Genomic DNA, 15,906 nt, shown 5'->3' on the forward strand with positions numbered 1-15,906 from the left:
GATATTAAATGCCACTTGGAAAATATGGCTTCATTCTCCCATCACATCAGGATCAGCTTGCAACAGTTTGTTTACATCCAAGATCATGCTCCATGATCGTAACACTCGCACAGATCACCTGCAAATTTGTAGGCTGTTTCCCAACACCTATATCCAAGTCATTAATGAAGATCTTAAAGGCAACAGCCCTAACAATCCCTGCAAGACAGACTTGTATTCATGCAGATCCGGAGCGATTAATAGCCACTTCTTCCTGGCAGGAATGCAATCAATCCTTAATCTCGTGTCTCATCCTCTGTTCAATTCCCAAGATTCTATCATAAAGCAATCTATTGTAGACACCTTGCTAAAAGCTTTCTGAAGATCCATCAATATTTGTCAGGCTACCTTTGTGCATCAGGTAGTAATTTCTTTGAAAAAATCAAATAGATTGGTCAGATCCAATGTTTCCTTTTCAGAAGCCATGTTGAATGAGTCTCCTAACTCCTTCTCTATCCAGATTATCACATACAATATATGTTGTGACCCCATCTAGCATCTTACCTATGATAGAAGTCAAGCTAATAGCGATTTGTTCCATGGTTCTGACTTGTTGTCCGTTTTGAAAATAAGTCTCCTTCCAAGAGTTTGTTGTAACCTTGAACATACGAACAGTCACACACTGATAGGTGCATGCATGACTTTACTGATGAATTATAATTTGTGTTTAATAAGTGCATTACTTCAAATTATTAAGTTACAATTAAATATAATGAAGTATTTACAATATGGTACACTAAAATCCTCAATATGCAATATGAACAAAGGGCTCACGAAGCACATGCCCCATCTCTTTAAACATCATTAGGTGGATGCTATCAGGACCGGGAACCTGATCTGTCTGGGGATTCCTAATTCTTTTGAAGATGGTATCCTGATCTACTTTGATTTATACGTTTTGCACAATAACTGTATAGTGCCTTGCTGATAACTGAACATGGTTCTCCGAAATAAATCCTGTATCCCATATCCTGGGAGTCCATTCAAATCTGTTCTGAGGAACCCTTCGTTAGTCCTGCACAACTTCAATTGACTTATGATGGGGGTGGTGGTGGAGAAAAGCTTTCATCATTGACATCTTTGTGTTTTGTATTTTTTATATTTGTTCATGGGATCCGGGTGTCACTGGCTAGGCCAGCATTCATTGCCCATCCCTAATTGCCCTTGTTTAGAGGGCATTTAAGAGTCATTGCTGTGGGTCTGGAGTCACGTACCCCAGACCAAGTAAGGATTCCCTAGAGAACCAGGTGGGTTTTTATACCAATCGACAATGATTTCATGGTTGTCTTCAGGCTTTGAATTCCAGATTTTTTTTTATTGAATTCAAATTCCAAACCTGCCATGGCGGGATTCAAACCCAGATTCCCAGAGCATTACCCTGGGCCTCTGGTCAGGGACAATACCACTATGCCACTGCCAACCCCTACATGCAACAGGTCATGCAGGCAGCCTGCTCCAGAACCTGTAGCTTATCTCTAGTTCTTAAATTGGTCGTTAGAGATCGTGTAGGAGCATCTTGAATTTCTTCCTTGCTGCCTGTGTATACTGCTTGAGACATGCCCCTAGCTAGATGACTAAAATGATAAATTTCTAATATGGGATGTAGTATAGCTCCCTGGAATATTTCTCCATTTTAATCATAGTGTAATCTGATTTATTGGTCATTACTTAATAATGAAGCATCAGATTCCTAAGCTGCAGCATGAGACGTATTGTTTTATGATTTACTTAACTCTACTATTTGAGATTATGAACTAAGGTACAATTTTAAATATTCCAGATTTTATGGAAGAAAGCAATATTTATGATGATTTACATTTGACCCAATAAGATTAAAATGCATTGTTCTGAGACTATACAACAAACTTTACGGAGGCTTGTAAATCCACAGGTTTTTACATCCACATCAACGACCAATGCATTTCCAAAGCACATTCAAACAGCAGCAACAGTGCAGCAATGTTTCATAAACACTTCAACAGGTAATGTGCATCATCCAAGGATAAGCAACGTTAATACTCTCCTCAATGGACCCAACTGTACACACAAGGTAATTGCAAAACTAATAGGAAATCATTAGAGAAAGTGATGGCAACATTCTCTATTTTATTTCTTTTGTCTCCGCTTTTAAACATTTATCAGATGCCCTCATTGGAGGGATGAACTTGTCGATTGTACTGTACTTCACTAGTCTTCACATACAGACAGAATAATCTTCCACCTGTACCAACCTCTTAAACACTTCATGTGACGCCCCACCTCTCAGCCACAGACTCAACCTATGGACACTTCTTCCAGTCTCTTTCTCCCATTAGGAGCAGCAGTCTTGACTTCTTGATCGGTTTGAAAGTCTTAGTTCTGTTGGCTTTTCTTTACAGTTTGCTTTCCTTAACAGGATAAGGAAGCCTTAATTTTTTTTTTCTAAAGTTACAAGTTTTCTCAAGTTTGGTGTTGTCACCTTTTAGTTGCTGTCTTTCAGTTTTTGGCCCACCATGGTGTGGGTCAGCTAAGCTTTGATTAATCTTAACCTCTGGTAGATTGTCATTGATCCAGTAGATCTGTTGTAATCTCTTGACTCCCTGTCAGTAATAGTCATGACATCTCATAATACATTATTACATTTTGAAATTTCACTTAGACAATGGCATTTTGGGATACAGTATAATTAGTAATTTGAGAAATGGCATGTGGTAGGTTTAGAATGCTTGAAAGGAACAGCTATGATCAGTAGAGTTCAGGGGAAATATATTCTGCTAACATGTAAGAAGAAACCAGCTAGTAATGAAGTAGCATGGAGATATAAAGAGATGAGGATAAAATTAAAACTAAAGAATAAGGTATACACTAACTATATAGTAAACGATAAGGAATTGGATATGCATCTGAAAACATTTCCAGTGCTATGAGGAAGGGGCAGCTAAGTGGGATTAACTGAGTTGCTTTTGCAAAGAGCCAGCAGAGACATAATGGGCCAAATGGCCTTCTGTGCTGTAACCATTCTACAATTCTATGATATGATAACTTTGGACCTTCTGGTTTCAAAACCTTTCTACCACTGGCAGTTCTTCAGCTCTTCTTTAGTCTGTGGTAGGCTAATTGATAGCGATTGGTTGTCAGTGAGAAGTAACAACTCCATTATTGTCATATCATGCAATTAGGAACATATGAACAGGAGAAGGCCATTCGGCCCCTTGAGTCTACTCCACTATTCAACCTGATCATGGCTGACCTTCTACCTCAAAGCCATGTTCCCACACTATCCCCATACCCCTTGATATCGTTAATATCTAGAAATATTAAGATCCCTGTCTTGAATATGCTCAATGACTAAGCGTCCACAGCCCTCTAGGGTAGAGAATTCCAAAGATTCACCCACCTCTGAGTCAAGAAATTCCTCCTCATCTCAGACCTAAATGGCCTGCCTCTTATTCTGAGACTGTGTCCCCGGATTCTAGGCATTACCTAGCTGGGGGAAACATCCATCCTGCATCCACCCTGTGGAACCCTGTAAGAATTTTGTATGCTTCAATGAAATCACCTCTCATTCTTCTAAACTTTGCTTCTACCAAAATGGTAGATGGAATCTAGTCTATTTTTCTGTCTAGCAGTTCCCGTGGGGGGGGCATATAACACAGGGTGAAGTTACTAAGAACTTGGAGAAAGACTTTAATTACAGCAAAGGTGCAATGAAAACCCAGGAAATTTGGGGTCAGTGTCTTTAACAGAGGGTGGTTAAAATGTGGAATTCACTGCCTCAAGCCGTTATTTTAAACAAATTCTTTTAAATGGGAACTGGTTAGTTGCTTGAAAAGAGACATGGTGATCAAGAGGAGAAGGGAATGAGACCAGATGTTCATGGAGAAAAGCACCGGTTGGGCTGAATGGCCTGTTTCTACCCTGCAGTATTGTAATTTGAAAAGATTTGTGCTTGCCTGAGTGGTTTTACTGCCTCAGTGCAAAGTCCTCTCTTCATTGTGTAAATAGGCCCTAAAGTTCCAGAAAGATTCTCTGGATTTCAGCTAGTCTCCAGCCAGAGTTTATGCTGGGAGTGACCTATAGAATTTCAGGGCCAGTTTTTAAGAATAATTTGAAAAGAGCAATAAGCTGAATTTAAAGAGGTTTTACTGAGAAAGCTAACAGCCTTAGTTCAGTGAAAGCCATATTAAACTAATGGCAGTGGTGGTCTGAAGACTAACCCCTGCTTCTCACAGGAATTTGTTACCTCCCTGGAAAAGATTACTAGATTCTGTGTTGAGTATGGATTTTCTACAGTCCTTCAAATGGGAAATGGACAAGTTCCTGCAGGGGGAAAATATTTTCAGTTAAAGAGATTGCGCAGCTCTGATGAGATCAGTTTATTGGTTACACAGTCCGCTGGTCCTTTGCTTTAGTTTTTTATCCCCCAGGAAGGCATCAGATTTTTCTTCCTGATTTCTCAAGAGATTTTTTGATCTGGGAACATATGAGGTAGGATAGAAAAAGGTAATCAGAGTGGGAGGAGGTTTGTATGGCGTATACACATCAGCATGGACGAGCTGGGTCCAATTGTACTGTGGATTCTGTGTATTTCAGTATTATCCATGAATGGGGGGGCGTGGTTAATGCCATACAAAGTTGCACCATGTTCACACAGGACAGACTGGATGGACTAAATGGTATTGTTCCATCCATTTTGCATGTTTGTATATCATTTCCCATTGCTCATCCTCTGCCTATTGAATTGCAGGTTCGTTTTTCTTTTCAGGATATTAGAAAACATACACTATATTTCAAAAGCTGCCAAAGTATTAAATAGCTGAAAGTTTAATTGCTACTTTTTATTAAACAGAAAATATTGCCCAAGTACATGAGATATAGTAAATGCTGAGGATGTGGACGATTTTGTTGCAATAAGTTTTATTTATCTTTATAACTTTAATATTGTTTGATATACACTATATGTAATACTTAAGTTATAACTTTAATGATATTGTGTCTGAAACATAGTGCATCCCTTGTAACAAGTCATTTTCTGTTAATTGAAGGTTATTTTATGAAATCATTGTATTTCTATTCTTGGTGCACTAATTAGTAAATAGGAGAAAATTGTGATCAAAAAATAATTATTCCTAAATAACTTACTCCTAAGCAGAATAACCTATATTATATTATCCATGTCTCCGCAGTCTGGATCATCCACTTCCCCACCTCAGTCCCAGCAACAGTTAGTAATCCAACACTCGGTCTTCAATAACTCTGTTTCGAAGACAAAAGATCCTCCTCGATACGAGGAAGCAGTCAAGCAGACTCGCAGTTTAAAACAGCAGGAGGTAAGCATGATGCAGTAGTGATTTAAATTAGGCTAACATTTAAGCTAACGATGAAACATTGGAAGTACTGGTGAAGATACCGTAGTTAATGCAGTGATTTGTGGGACATGAGAAATTGCAGCCAGTCATGTAGAGAGAATGTTATGGAGCCACAGCTAATTAATTTAAATAAAAGCAAAAAACTGCGGATGCTGGAAATCCAAAACAAAACTAAAAATACCTGGAAAAACTCAGCAGGTCTGACAGCATCTGCGGAGAGGAATACAGTTAACGTTTCGAGTCCGTATGACTCTTCAACAGAATTAAGAAATATAGAAATGAGGTGAAATATAAGCTGGTTTAAGGGAGGGTGGGACAAGTAAAGCTGGATAGAGGGCCAGTGATAGGTGGAGATGGCCAAAAGATGTTATAGACAAAAAGGACAAAGAGGTGTTGAAGGTGGTGATATTATCTAAGGAATGTGCTAATAGGTGATATTAAGGGTAGAAAGCAGGACGAGCAAGGTACAGATAGCCCTAGTGGGAGTAGGGTGGGGGGAAGGGATCGAAATAAGCTAAAAGGTAGAGATAAACAATGGATGGAAATACATTTTAAAATAATGGAAATAGGTGGGAAAAGAAAAATCTATATAAATTATTGGAAAAAAGGGGGATCGGAAAGGGGGTGGGGATGGAGGAGAGAGTTCATGATCTAAAATTGTTGAACTCAATATTCAGTCCGGAAGGCTGTAAAGTGCCTAGTCGGAAGATGAGGTGCTGTTCCTCCAGTTTGCGTTGAGCTTCACTGGAACATTGCAGCAGGCCAAGGACAGACATGTGGGCATGAGAGCAGGGTGGTGCGTTGAAATGGCAAGCAACAGGGAGGTCTGGGTCATGCTTGTGGACAGACCAAAGCTGTTCCGCAAAGCGGTTACCCAGTCTGCGTTTGGTCTCTCCAATGTAGAGGAAACTGCATGGGGAGCAGCGAATGCAGTAGACTAAATTGAGGGAAGTGTAAGTGAAATGCTGCTTCACTTGAAAGGAGTGTTTGGGCCCTTGGACGGTGAGGAGGGGGGAAGTAAAGGGGCAGGTGTTGCACCTCCTGCGGTTGCATGGGAAGGTGCCATGGGAGGGGTTAAGGTGTAGGGGGTGATGGAGGAATGGACCAGGGTGTCCCAGAGGGAATGATCACTGCGAAATGCCGCCGGGGGGTGAAGGGAAGATGTGTTTGGTGGTGGCATCATGCTAGAGTGGGCGGAAATGGCGGATGATGATCCTTTCAGTGCGAAGGCTGGTGGGGTGATAAGTAAGGATAAGGGGGCCCCTATCATGGTTCTGGGAGGGAGAGGAAGGTGTGAGGGCGGATACGCAGGAGATGGGCCAGACACGGTTGAGGGCCCTTTCAACCATCGTGGGTGGAAAACCTCGATTAAGGAAGAAGGAAGACATGTCAGAGGAACTGTTTTTGAAAGTGACATCATCAGAACAGATGTGACGGAGGCGAAGGAACTGAGAGAATGGGATGGAGTCCTTACAGGAAGCGGGGTGTGAGGAGCTGTAGTCAAGGTAGCTGTGGGGGTCAGTAGGCTTGTAATGAATATTGGTGGACAGTCTATCACCAGAAATTGAGACAGAGAGGTCAAGGAAGGGAAGGGAAGTGTCAGAGATGGACCTTGTGAAAATGATGGAGGGCTGGAAATTGGAAGCAAAATTAATAAATTTTTCCAGGTCCAGATGAGAGCATGAAGCAGCACCGAAGCAATCATCGATGTACCAGAGAAAGAGTTGTGGGAGGGGGCCGGAGTAGGACTGGAACAAGGAATGTTCCACTTACCCCAAAAAGAGACAGGCATAACTGGGACCCATGCGGGTACCCATAGCCACACCTTTTATTTGGAGCAAGTGAGAGGAGTTTAAGGAGAAATTGTTCAGTGAGAGAACAAGTTCAGCCAGATGGAGGAGAGTAGTGGTGGATGGGGGTTGTTCGGACCTCTGTTCAAGGAAGAAGCGGAGAGCGCTCAGACCATCCCGGTGGGGGAGGGAGGTGTAGAGGGATTGGACGTCTATGGTGAAGAGGAGGCGGTTGGGGCCAGGGAACTGGAAATTGTTGATATGATGTAGGGTGTCAGAGGAATCACAGATGTAGGTGGGAAGGACTGGACAAGGGGAGAGAGAATGGAGTCAAGAAAGCAAGAAATGAGTTCCGTGGGGCAGGGACAGGCTGACACGATCGGTCTGCCGGGACAGTCCTGTTTGTGGATTTTGGGTAGGAGGTAGAAGCGGGCCATCCGAGGTTGGGAGAATGAGGTTGGAAGCTGTGGAGGGAAGATCTCCAGAGGAGATGAGGTCAGTAACAGTCTTGGAAAGCTGCTTACACTGTTCCTCCCTCCTGCCTAAGCTTGATTAATTTCCATCGAAAACAAAGCCACAATGTCGGAAATGAGACCGACATGAACTGGGGGGCCTGAGGCATCCCTGATATTGAGCCTTTGGCCATTTTTAAATGGCGCCAAGAGCTGGGGGCACTGGCCGCACCTCCCCGAGACGGCTACACTGGTGAAGAGTTCAGACTAACTAAAGGTAAGTTTAGGAAGCTCATCACACAAGGAGCAATCAACATGTGGATTGGACATCTGGATCGACCAGTTAGAGGCAAATTGCTTGAATTATTTCAGAACCATTAGTTTGTTGTGATGAGGATTTTACCAGCTGGATGAACTAAGCAGCTTTTCTTCCCTGTGTGTTTGTTGTATTACTTAACCCCAAAGCAACATTCCGGCTTTCTGATCATTGTACATCTGAAACTACTTAGCACTGACAAATGAGCAATAGCCTGAGAATGGTGATTGTAAGCCGGCTGTACGTAGAACAAATAGCATTTTTTCTTCTAACCCTGTGTAGGTGTTCAGCGCGCACAGTCAGCAGATGGATGATCTTTTTGATATCCTAATTGAGAGTGGAGGTAAGGTGAATTCAATATATTGACACTGTGAATTGAACTTTATTACTAATTATCGGTGAAATATGTGTTTTGTTATGTGGAAGATAGCAGACCTGGGATTTGAGAGAATAGGTGATTAGTGTTTTATAACTGGCTCTGTAGGCAGTCATACCTGAAAGCACTGAAGTCAGGGTAGGCTATGCCATGGAATGATATATACGGTTGTCTAAAACATCTATAAGCACATGATGGTGTTTGTTAACCCATGTTGCTGTGTTGGGAATAGAATGTTCCATCATTTATACCATGAGAAAGGTCATGCTCAGAAGGGTAATGCCTTTCAATGTGATTTATGCAATCATGGGTCTGCTAGATTCTATTTCAAGAAGATGGTGTCCTTTTAAATGGATAATGTTCTTGCAATTTTCCTGTTGTCATATAGAGAAATGATTCGGTATAGGATGCAGAAATCTCTTACAGATTAAGGAACACCTCAACATCACAGCCTACCTATTGTGCTGTGTTGCCAAATGGTTACTTTTTAATGGTTTCATTTTCCTTTCTACTGTTTTACAGCTTCCTATTTTGCTAAATTCAAACAATTGTGGAAAAGGTACTAAGGAAACTGGTTCATTATTATTGAAAATATGCACTAAGATCACTTAAATGGTTTATAACTATTGTGACATATGTGAATCTCTCCCATTTTCCAGTTACCATAGAGTAGAATGATAATATTTTTTAAAATGTGTTTAGTGCAGTATTTATGACACTGACTTTTATCACCTTCTGTTGCGCAACAGAGATTTCACCAATTGTAAAAGAAGAAGCATTACCCGCTACCAAGATGAGAGCTGTTGTAGCCAACATCTCCTCCTTGCCTGTAAACTCAGCGTTGTCTCGACCACCACCACGAGTTCAGATGGCACCTCCACCGCTGTCGCTTGAATCAACAAATGATCTCTCGGTTGGTTCAGAAAATCAATTGGAGGCCTTTCTGGATGGTACATTGTCATCTGGTGCCAATATTCCGCAAATGACAGTCAGCCAAGAGGGCTCGGACACTCTTCCTTTAATGGAGGATCTTCAGAATGATCTACTGAATACGCCCAACATTCTGGACCAGCATCATTCTGCTATGGATACCTGTGATATGCATTTCACTGCAGAAAGTTCTTGCCTGAACTTGGACCTCCAAGACACTAACTTGGACAATATGGACTGGCTGGACCTGACGATGCCTGTTTCAAGTACAGGACTCACTCCCATTAATAGTGCTGCTCCTAGTGTGTTTTCCACTGATTTTCTGGATGGTCATGATCTTCAGCTACATTGGGAGTAATACAGCCAGGCTTTTAGTGGCACCTGAACAAAATCAATATGCTTTCTTGGTGTTGTGTGTCAATCGTCTAGTAATGGTTAGTACTCCAATGTAGTAACAAAACAAGCCAAGTTGAGATTCTCTGGTCCAGTCCACTTTATTGTCTCTAGATAGATGAGTGGGCAGTGATTTAAAAAAAAGTGATGATTCAGGGCAACTGACAATCCTACAGTGTGGCCATTTTAAGGCTTTGTACTTTAATGTAACATTTTATTCTGGTGTCAGTGGTAATTACTGTTCTGTTGAAATGAAGATTGAAATTGGAAAGAATTTCTTCTTCATGCAAGTGAACTTTCCTGTGGGTGGCCTGAGCCAAAATGCATGGTAATTGTGAAGTTTATTACACTGGCTGGTTCAGTGACTTTTTAATCAGTCTGAGTGAAGTATTCCAATCTTTTGAATGCGGAGATGTTTTTGAACTAGTTAATCTTTTCCTACTTTGTACATTTTGTTTTAATGTTCTTTTCAGTAATGTTTTCATCTATTTTATTACACAAAGAAGATATGATGGTCCTGGTCCAGGGGAAAAATCTTCCAGTTTATAATGACCACGGATACTCAACCTGTAGTAGATTTCTGGGTGTAATTCTTGGATCACTGTTAATTCTGCAAAACCATGAAAGTACAATATGTCAACCGGAAGTTTGTCTCTGTTACTTCAGGCAAATAATTTTTCACTGGAATCCGTACATTTTGGTACTGATTAATAAGCCTGTGGCATCTTTTCTCTAACAGTCCACCTGCAAATTTTCATATTTAATCGGCACCTTCAGTATACGAAGGTGGACAGGGGGCTTGACCCGCCACCCCCCACTCCTCCCGTAATATTTAACCAAAATGCAAAAAGAAGAATGGTCAGGATGAATTAGTCCAATGCCAAACATGTTCCCATGCCTTTTTTGTTAAGTATGAACCTGATCTTACAATCAACCAGGAAAAAGGGATTTGGCAATATTTACATTCATGACGTGTTTTTTTTAATGAAACTGAGTTCATTGAATCGTTTTTGGAGGCCATTCCAAATTACAGGCAATTCTGAGAATGCAGTAGTGCTAACGTAATACGCTCTTTCAGTAATTAGGAAAATACCAGCATAGTGTTTGAACTAGTAACTTTTAAAGGGCCATATTTTAGAAAATCCATTGGGAGAGCTTTTTTCAGTTGTTTACAAGCTAAGAGATATTGAAACACTTGATGTTATTGCCTTGTGATCTCCCCCTGACCAAGCTGCTTCATGGTTCTGCTCTTTTCCACCCCCCCCCCCCCTCCCCCAGAAATGGATTTGCCAAACACTTTATGAAGGAAAACATGAAGTGATGTGAGTAATATTATGAAATGTAATGTGTCCTTATAATGGGAATGATTTCGGTTATCAACCAAAGGCTGCAAAATGTAGGAAGTGCAGATTTTTAATCAAAGGCTGCAAATTTTAAAATTAAAGCAGGGTTAAGAGTTTTGAGGAGATGTAATTGTCTATATTTTACATGTGAATTAAATGTAGTACAAAAAAATGTAAATATATAAATTGAAACGAAATCATTGCCTTCACCAGTTCAGGAATCTCAAAAATATTCAGACGATGCAGCATTTAGCAGAATGTGAGTGGGTAATTGATGTCACTCTGCTCCCGGAACGCCCTCAGGAATGATTTCTATTCAGATGGTTAATTTCAGAGAATGCAGGATTGTCTTCTCGTGTGAAACATAGTGCAACCCACAGTCTAAAAAGTCACAAATTTGGAGTTTGAATGTTTTTGTTGTTTAAAGCTACTTAGCTGTGGAGATTCCCATAATGAGCCCTCTTGTTCTGTTTGCAGTGAAATGATCTTTGAGGGATTGCTGATTAGGCCAATTGTTTAACATTTCTTATAGTCCACATTTATGGTTACATATGGAAATCTGGGTGAGCAAAGAAGCACAGAGCAAATTGAAAGCCAAATGTTTCATTGCCATAGAGTATCTTGTCAAAGTAACACTAATTACATAATTGTTTTTTCTGTGTATTTCTGCACAGCTTCTGAAAATCGAGGTCAGTAATGTGACGATGCCAGTATTTCAGAAGTGTAAACCACTACTAAACCAACAGCATCCAACAAACAACACCAAAGTATTACTGTAGCTAAGAAACATCTCTCCATGTTTAGTGTCCAGCTTGCAGCTTATGACTTTGTTCTTGAAAATCTTATCCCACTCTCAGATCACCGCACATACACGACCTCTCACAGAAGGAAGCTGCTGCTAGGTGTCTGCCAGTGCTGCACCGATTAATTTTACACAAAGGTAGAGTGCAGGAGGGCTGATGATGGACACGTCAGGGTGAATTTTGGTGGGTGGCTGGCGATCCCAACATTGGCCTGGATTGTGGGTCACTGTCACAGCATTGACCTTGGCAGGACGTCGGACACAAGCTTATTACTTGGGGCAGCAGTCGATTTACAGATTCAGGAGGTCTGTTCAGCATGACCTGTGGACAAGGACCACTGGCCTCCTTCGCGATGGGGCCAGCAGCGAGAATGGCAGTCGTTGCCCCAGAAGCTCCTTCAGTAGGGGTGCAGCTGCCACCATTGCCCCAAGAGTTAAGATTAGTAGAGACCTCAGTCACCATGAAGTGGCTGCGATAACAGACCTTCTGCTCAGGGTGACCTGAGCTTTCCTGCCAACAGATTGATTTAAAAAAAAAACTTGGTGTTTTATATTTCGTACCTCCCTGCTGCCTCCACTCTTTCCACACAGGCTCCTCACACAGCGGGAGACCTGGGCTCTCTCGGGGAAATTTCGATCCATTGCCAGAATAGGGACCGACTGCCCTATAAGTATCCTAATTGGCTACTACTGGGCAGGTGGATGTTGCCACCAGTAGTCCATCTCCATGAAAAGCACATGGTGGCCTGAATATATCTGAGTCGACCCAATGTGATTCCATCAAAATTTCTACGCTTCCCGCCCCTCCCTCCTATACCTCCAAATCTGGCTCCACCGGTTTCGGGGAAATTCAGCCAATCACCTCAGAGCAGTTAACTTTCTTGTATTTGCTCAAACAGGTAACTGCGTAGAGTATTTACAAATTTACCCTTGTGCGCTAAGAAAGAAGCAGTTGCCACAGACTCAAAGAGTAGATATTTTTTTGAAAGAAACATGAAGGAATTTTATATTTTTGTGCCAGAATATATTTTCTCATTGTTGTTGGATTAATTTCCCAAATGTGGTGACATTAAATAGGTTTAGCACTAGATTTATTATTTAGGAACTATTATGGGTGGCCTCTTGATTTGAAAGGGCCAAGGTGTTCAGTTATTTGAGAAAACAAAGAATTTAGTGCAGGACTGCAATTCAGCAATGGTCTGTTCCTCCATTATCTACCCGACAATTAATCCAAACAATGGAAACCTACCTGGTGAGAGTCTCATTGCTAATTGTTGATTATTGTCAATTAGGCAGCTTCTCTTATTGAACTGTGCTGAAATATAAGCTTGCCAAGTGGAAACCAATGATGGAAGTTAAAGCTTCATGTGGTAAACATGAGATATATATTTTACAATATATTGTGTGGTTAGGGAAAACACAGGGTAAACTAGACTTGCCTATGATCCTGGAACGTAAATTGAGCAATTACCAAAGAAAAAAAAACATGATTTTTAACCCCTGAATACCAGTTATAAGTACACCTCCACGGTAGAGTACACTAGATGTTAGACATTGCTTATAATAGGAATGCATTTTGTATAAGATGTTTTTCATAGCCACACTGTCTTAGCATCTCAATTTATTATAAATTGCTGACAAACTCCAAAATTGAAATCTTGTACATTTTAACACTAGGTATTTCATATAGCCTTTGGGGGTCCAGGAAGAATGTAATGTGTTTCTTCTATATCATACCACGATGCCTTTGTAATAACTATTTGCACCCATGAGAAATTCCATATCATGTTCAAATACCATATGTTTTGCACATTTGTATATATGTAATGCATATTTTTATATGTGTGAGTACATTTATCCGTAAAAGCCTTGTAAATATTGGCAGTGTTGGTAGTTTCTGATGATATGTATCTCAGCAATTTTGCATTACTGCTGTGTTTCAATAAAATGTTAATGTCCTGTGATTTGCATTCCAGTGCCCGCCTTAGATAATCTCTGTTTCTGCAATACTAGTTACTCTGCCAAATGTAAACACATGGAGTGCATGCATCCTGTGGGTGACCCCTTTGCAAATCTGTACTGGATGCACGTGGCTTTCACACGTGTGCTTGTCCAATATTTTAGTAGGGAAACTGAAAATAAAGATTGTTTAAGCTGCCTTCTTTTTACTGAGAACAAGTGAACAAAATGGGTGGATGATCATTGGGATGCCAAAAGTCACTTCTGTGATCCAAGCACTCTGGGTTCAGATGCTTGGGAAAAACAAGGATCAATGGAAAAGTGGGAGGATTTACACCTGCCCTCTGCATTTTACTTAGGCAGGGCCTGATTTTGTATTCATTGCTTCAAATGGAGCAAACATCCTTTTCCTGAAAGGGTCTCTGCTGCTATTGAATGTTAATGTCCTTTAGGGAAGAAAATCTGCCATATGTGACTCCAGATCCATAGCAATGTGGTTGACTCTTAGGTGCCCTCTGAAATGGCCTAGCAAGCCACTCAGTTGTATCAAACCGACAATGGCAATCTCAGCCCTGTCAACCCTGCAAAGTCGTCCTCGCTGACATGTGGGGGCTAATGCCATAATTGGGAGGGCTGTCTCACAGACTAGTCAAGCAACAGCCTGACACAATTATCCTCACAGAATCATACCTTACAGATAATGTCCCAGACACCACCATCACCATCCCTGGGTATGTCCTGTCCCACTGAAAGGACAGATCCAGCAGAGGTGGCAGCACAGTGGTATACAGTCAGGAGTTGCCCTGGGAGTCCTCAACATCAACCCCATGAAGCCTCATGGCATCAGGTCAAACATGGGCAAGGAAACCTCCTGCTGATTACCATGTACCACCCTCCTCAGCTGATGAATCGGTGCTCCTCCATATTGAACACCACTTGAAGGAAGCACCGAGGGTGGCAAGGGTGCAGAATGTACTCTGGGTGGGGGACTTCAATATCTATCACCAAGAGTACCACTACTGACCAAGCTAGCCGAGTCCTAAAGGACATAGCTCCTAGACTGGGTCTGCAGCAAGTGGTGAGGGACCCAAGCAGAGAAAAACACATACTTGACCTCAATCTCACCAACCTGCCTGCTGCAGATGCATCTGTCCATGACAGTGTCAGTAGGAATGACCACTGCACAGTTGTTGTGGGGACGAAGTCCCATCTTCACATTGAGGATACCCTCCATCGTTCTGTGTGGCACTACCACTGTGCTAAATGGGATAGACTTCGAACAGATCTAGCAACTGGACTAGGCGTCCATGAGGTTCTGTGGGCCATCAGCAGAATTATACTCAAAAACAATCTGTAACCTCATAGCCTGGCATATCCCCCACTCTACCATTACCATCAACCCTGGTTCAATGAAGAGTGCAGGAGGGCATGCCAGGAATGGCACCAGGCATACCTAAAAATGAGGGTTCAACTTGGTGAAGCTATAACACAACTACTTGCATGCCAAACAGCATAAGCAGCAAGCGATGGACAGAGCTACTGGATACTACAACCAATGGATCAGATATAAACTCTGATGTCCTGGCATATCCAGCCATGAATGGGACAATTGAACAACTCACTGGAGGAAGAGGCTCCACAAATACCCCATCCAGAATGATGGAGGAGCCCAGCACATCAGTGCAGAAGATAAGGCTGAAGCATTTGCTACAATCTTCAGCCAGAACTACAGAGTGGATGATCCATCTCGGTCTCCTCCTGAGGTCCCCAGCATCACAGATGCCAGTCTCCAGCCAATTCGATTCACTCCACATGATATCATGAAACGGCTGAAGGCACTGGATACTGCAAATGCTATGGACCCTGACAATATTCCAGTAATAGTACTGAAGACTTGGGTTCCAGAACTTGCTGTGCCGTTAGCCAAGCTGTTCCGGTACAGCTACAACACTAGCATCTACCAGGCTGTGTGGAAAATTGTCCAGGTATGTCCTATACGCAAAAAGTAGGGCAAATCCAACCCAGCCAAATACCGCCCCATCAGTCTACTGTCGATCATAAGTAATGGAAGGGGTCAACAACAGTGCTGCTATCAAGCAGCACTTGCTTGGCAATAACCTGCTCACCAATGCCCAGTTTGGATTCTGCCAGGGTCATT

At 41.8% G+C, this 15,906-nt stretch overlaps 1 protein-coding gene across 2 annotated transcripts in view; it reads left to right on the plus strand.

Moving 5' to 3' along the window:
• mrtfba (myocardin related transcription factor Ba) overlaps nt 1-13,947 on the plus strand; it is a 283,562-nt gene extending 269,615 nt beyond the window's left edge. For both annotated transcript variants that reach the window (XM_041206102.1, XM_041206103.1), the window contains 4 exons: nt 1,931-2,089; nt 5,205-5,348; nt 8,228-8,288; nt 9,071-13,947. In XM_041206102.1, the coding sequence (XP_041062036.1) occupies nt 1,931-2,089; nt 5,205-5,348; nt 8,228-8,288; nt 9,071-9,609 (903 nt within the window). In that variant the 3' untranslated portion in view covers nt 9,610-13,947. The remainder of the gene's footprint in view (nt 1-1,930; nt 2,090-5,204; nt 5,349-8,227; nt 8,289-9,070) is intronic.
• Nucleotides 13,948-15,906: the final 1,959 nt, after the last annotated feature.

Source organism: Carcharodon carcharias, chromosome 15 (assembly GCF_017639515.1).
Source record: "Carcharodon carcharias isolate sCarCar2 chromosome 15, sCarCar2.pri, whole genome shotgun sequence".
Lineage (NCBI taxonomy): Eukaryota > Metazoa > Chordata > Chondrichthyes > Lamniformes > Lamnidae > Carcharodon > Carcharodon carcharias.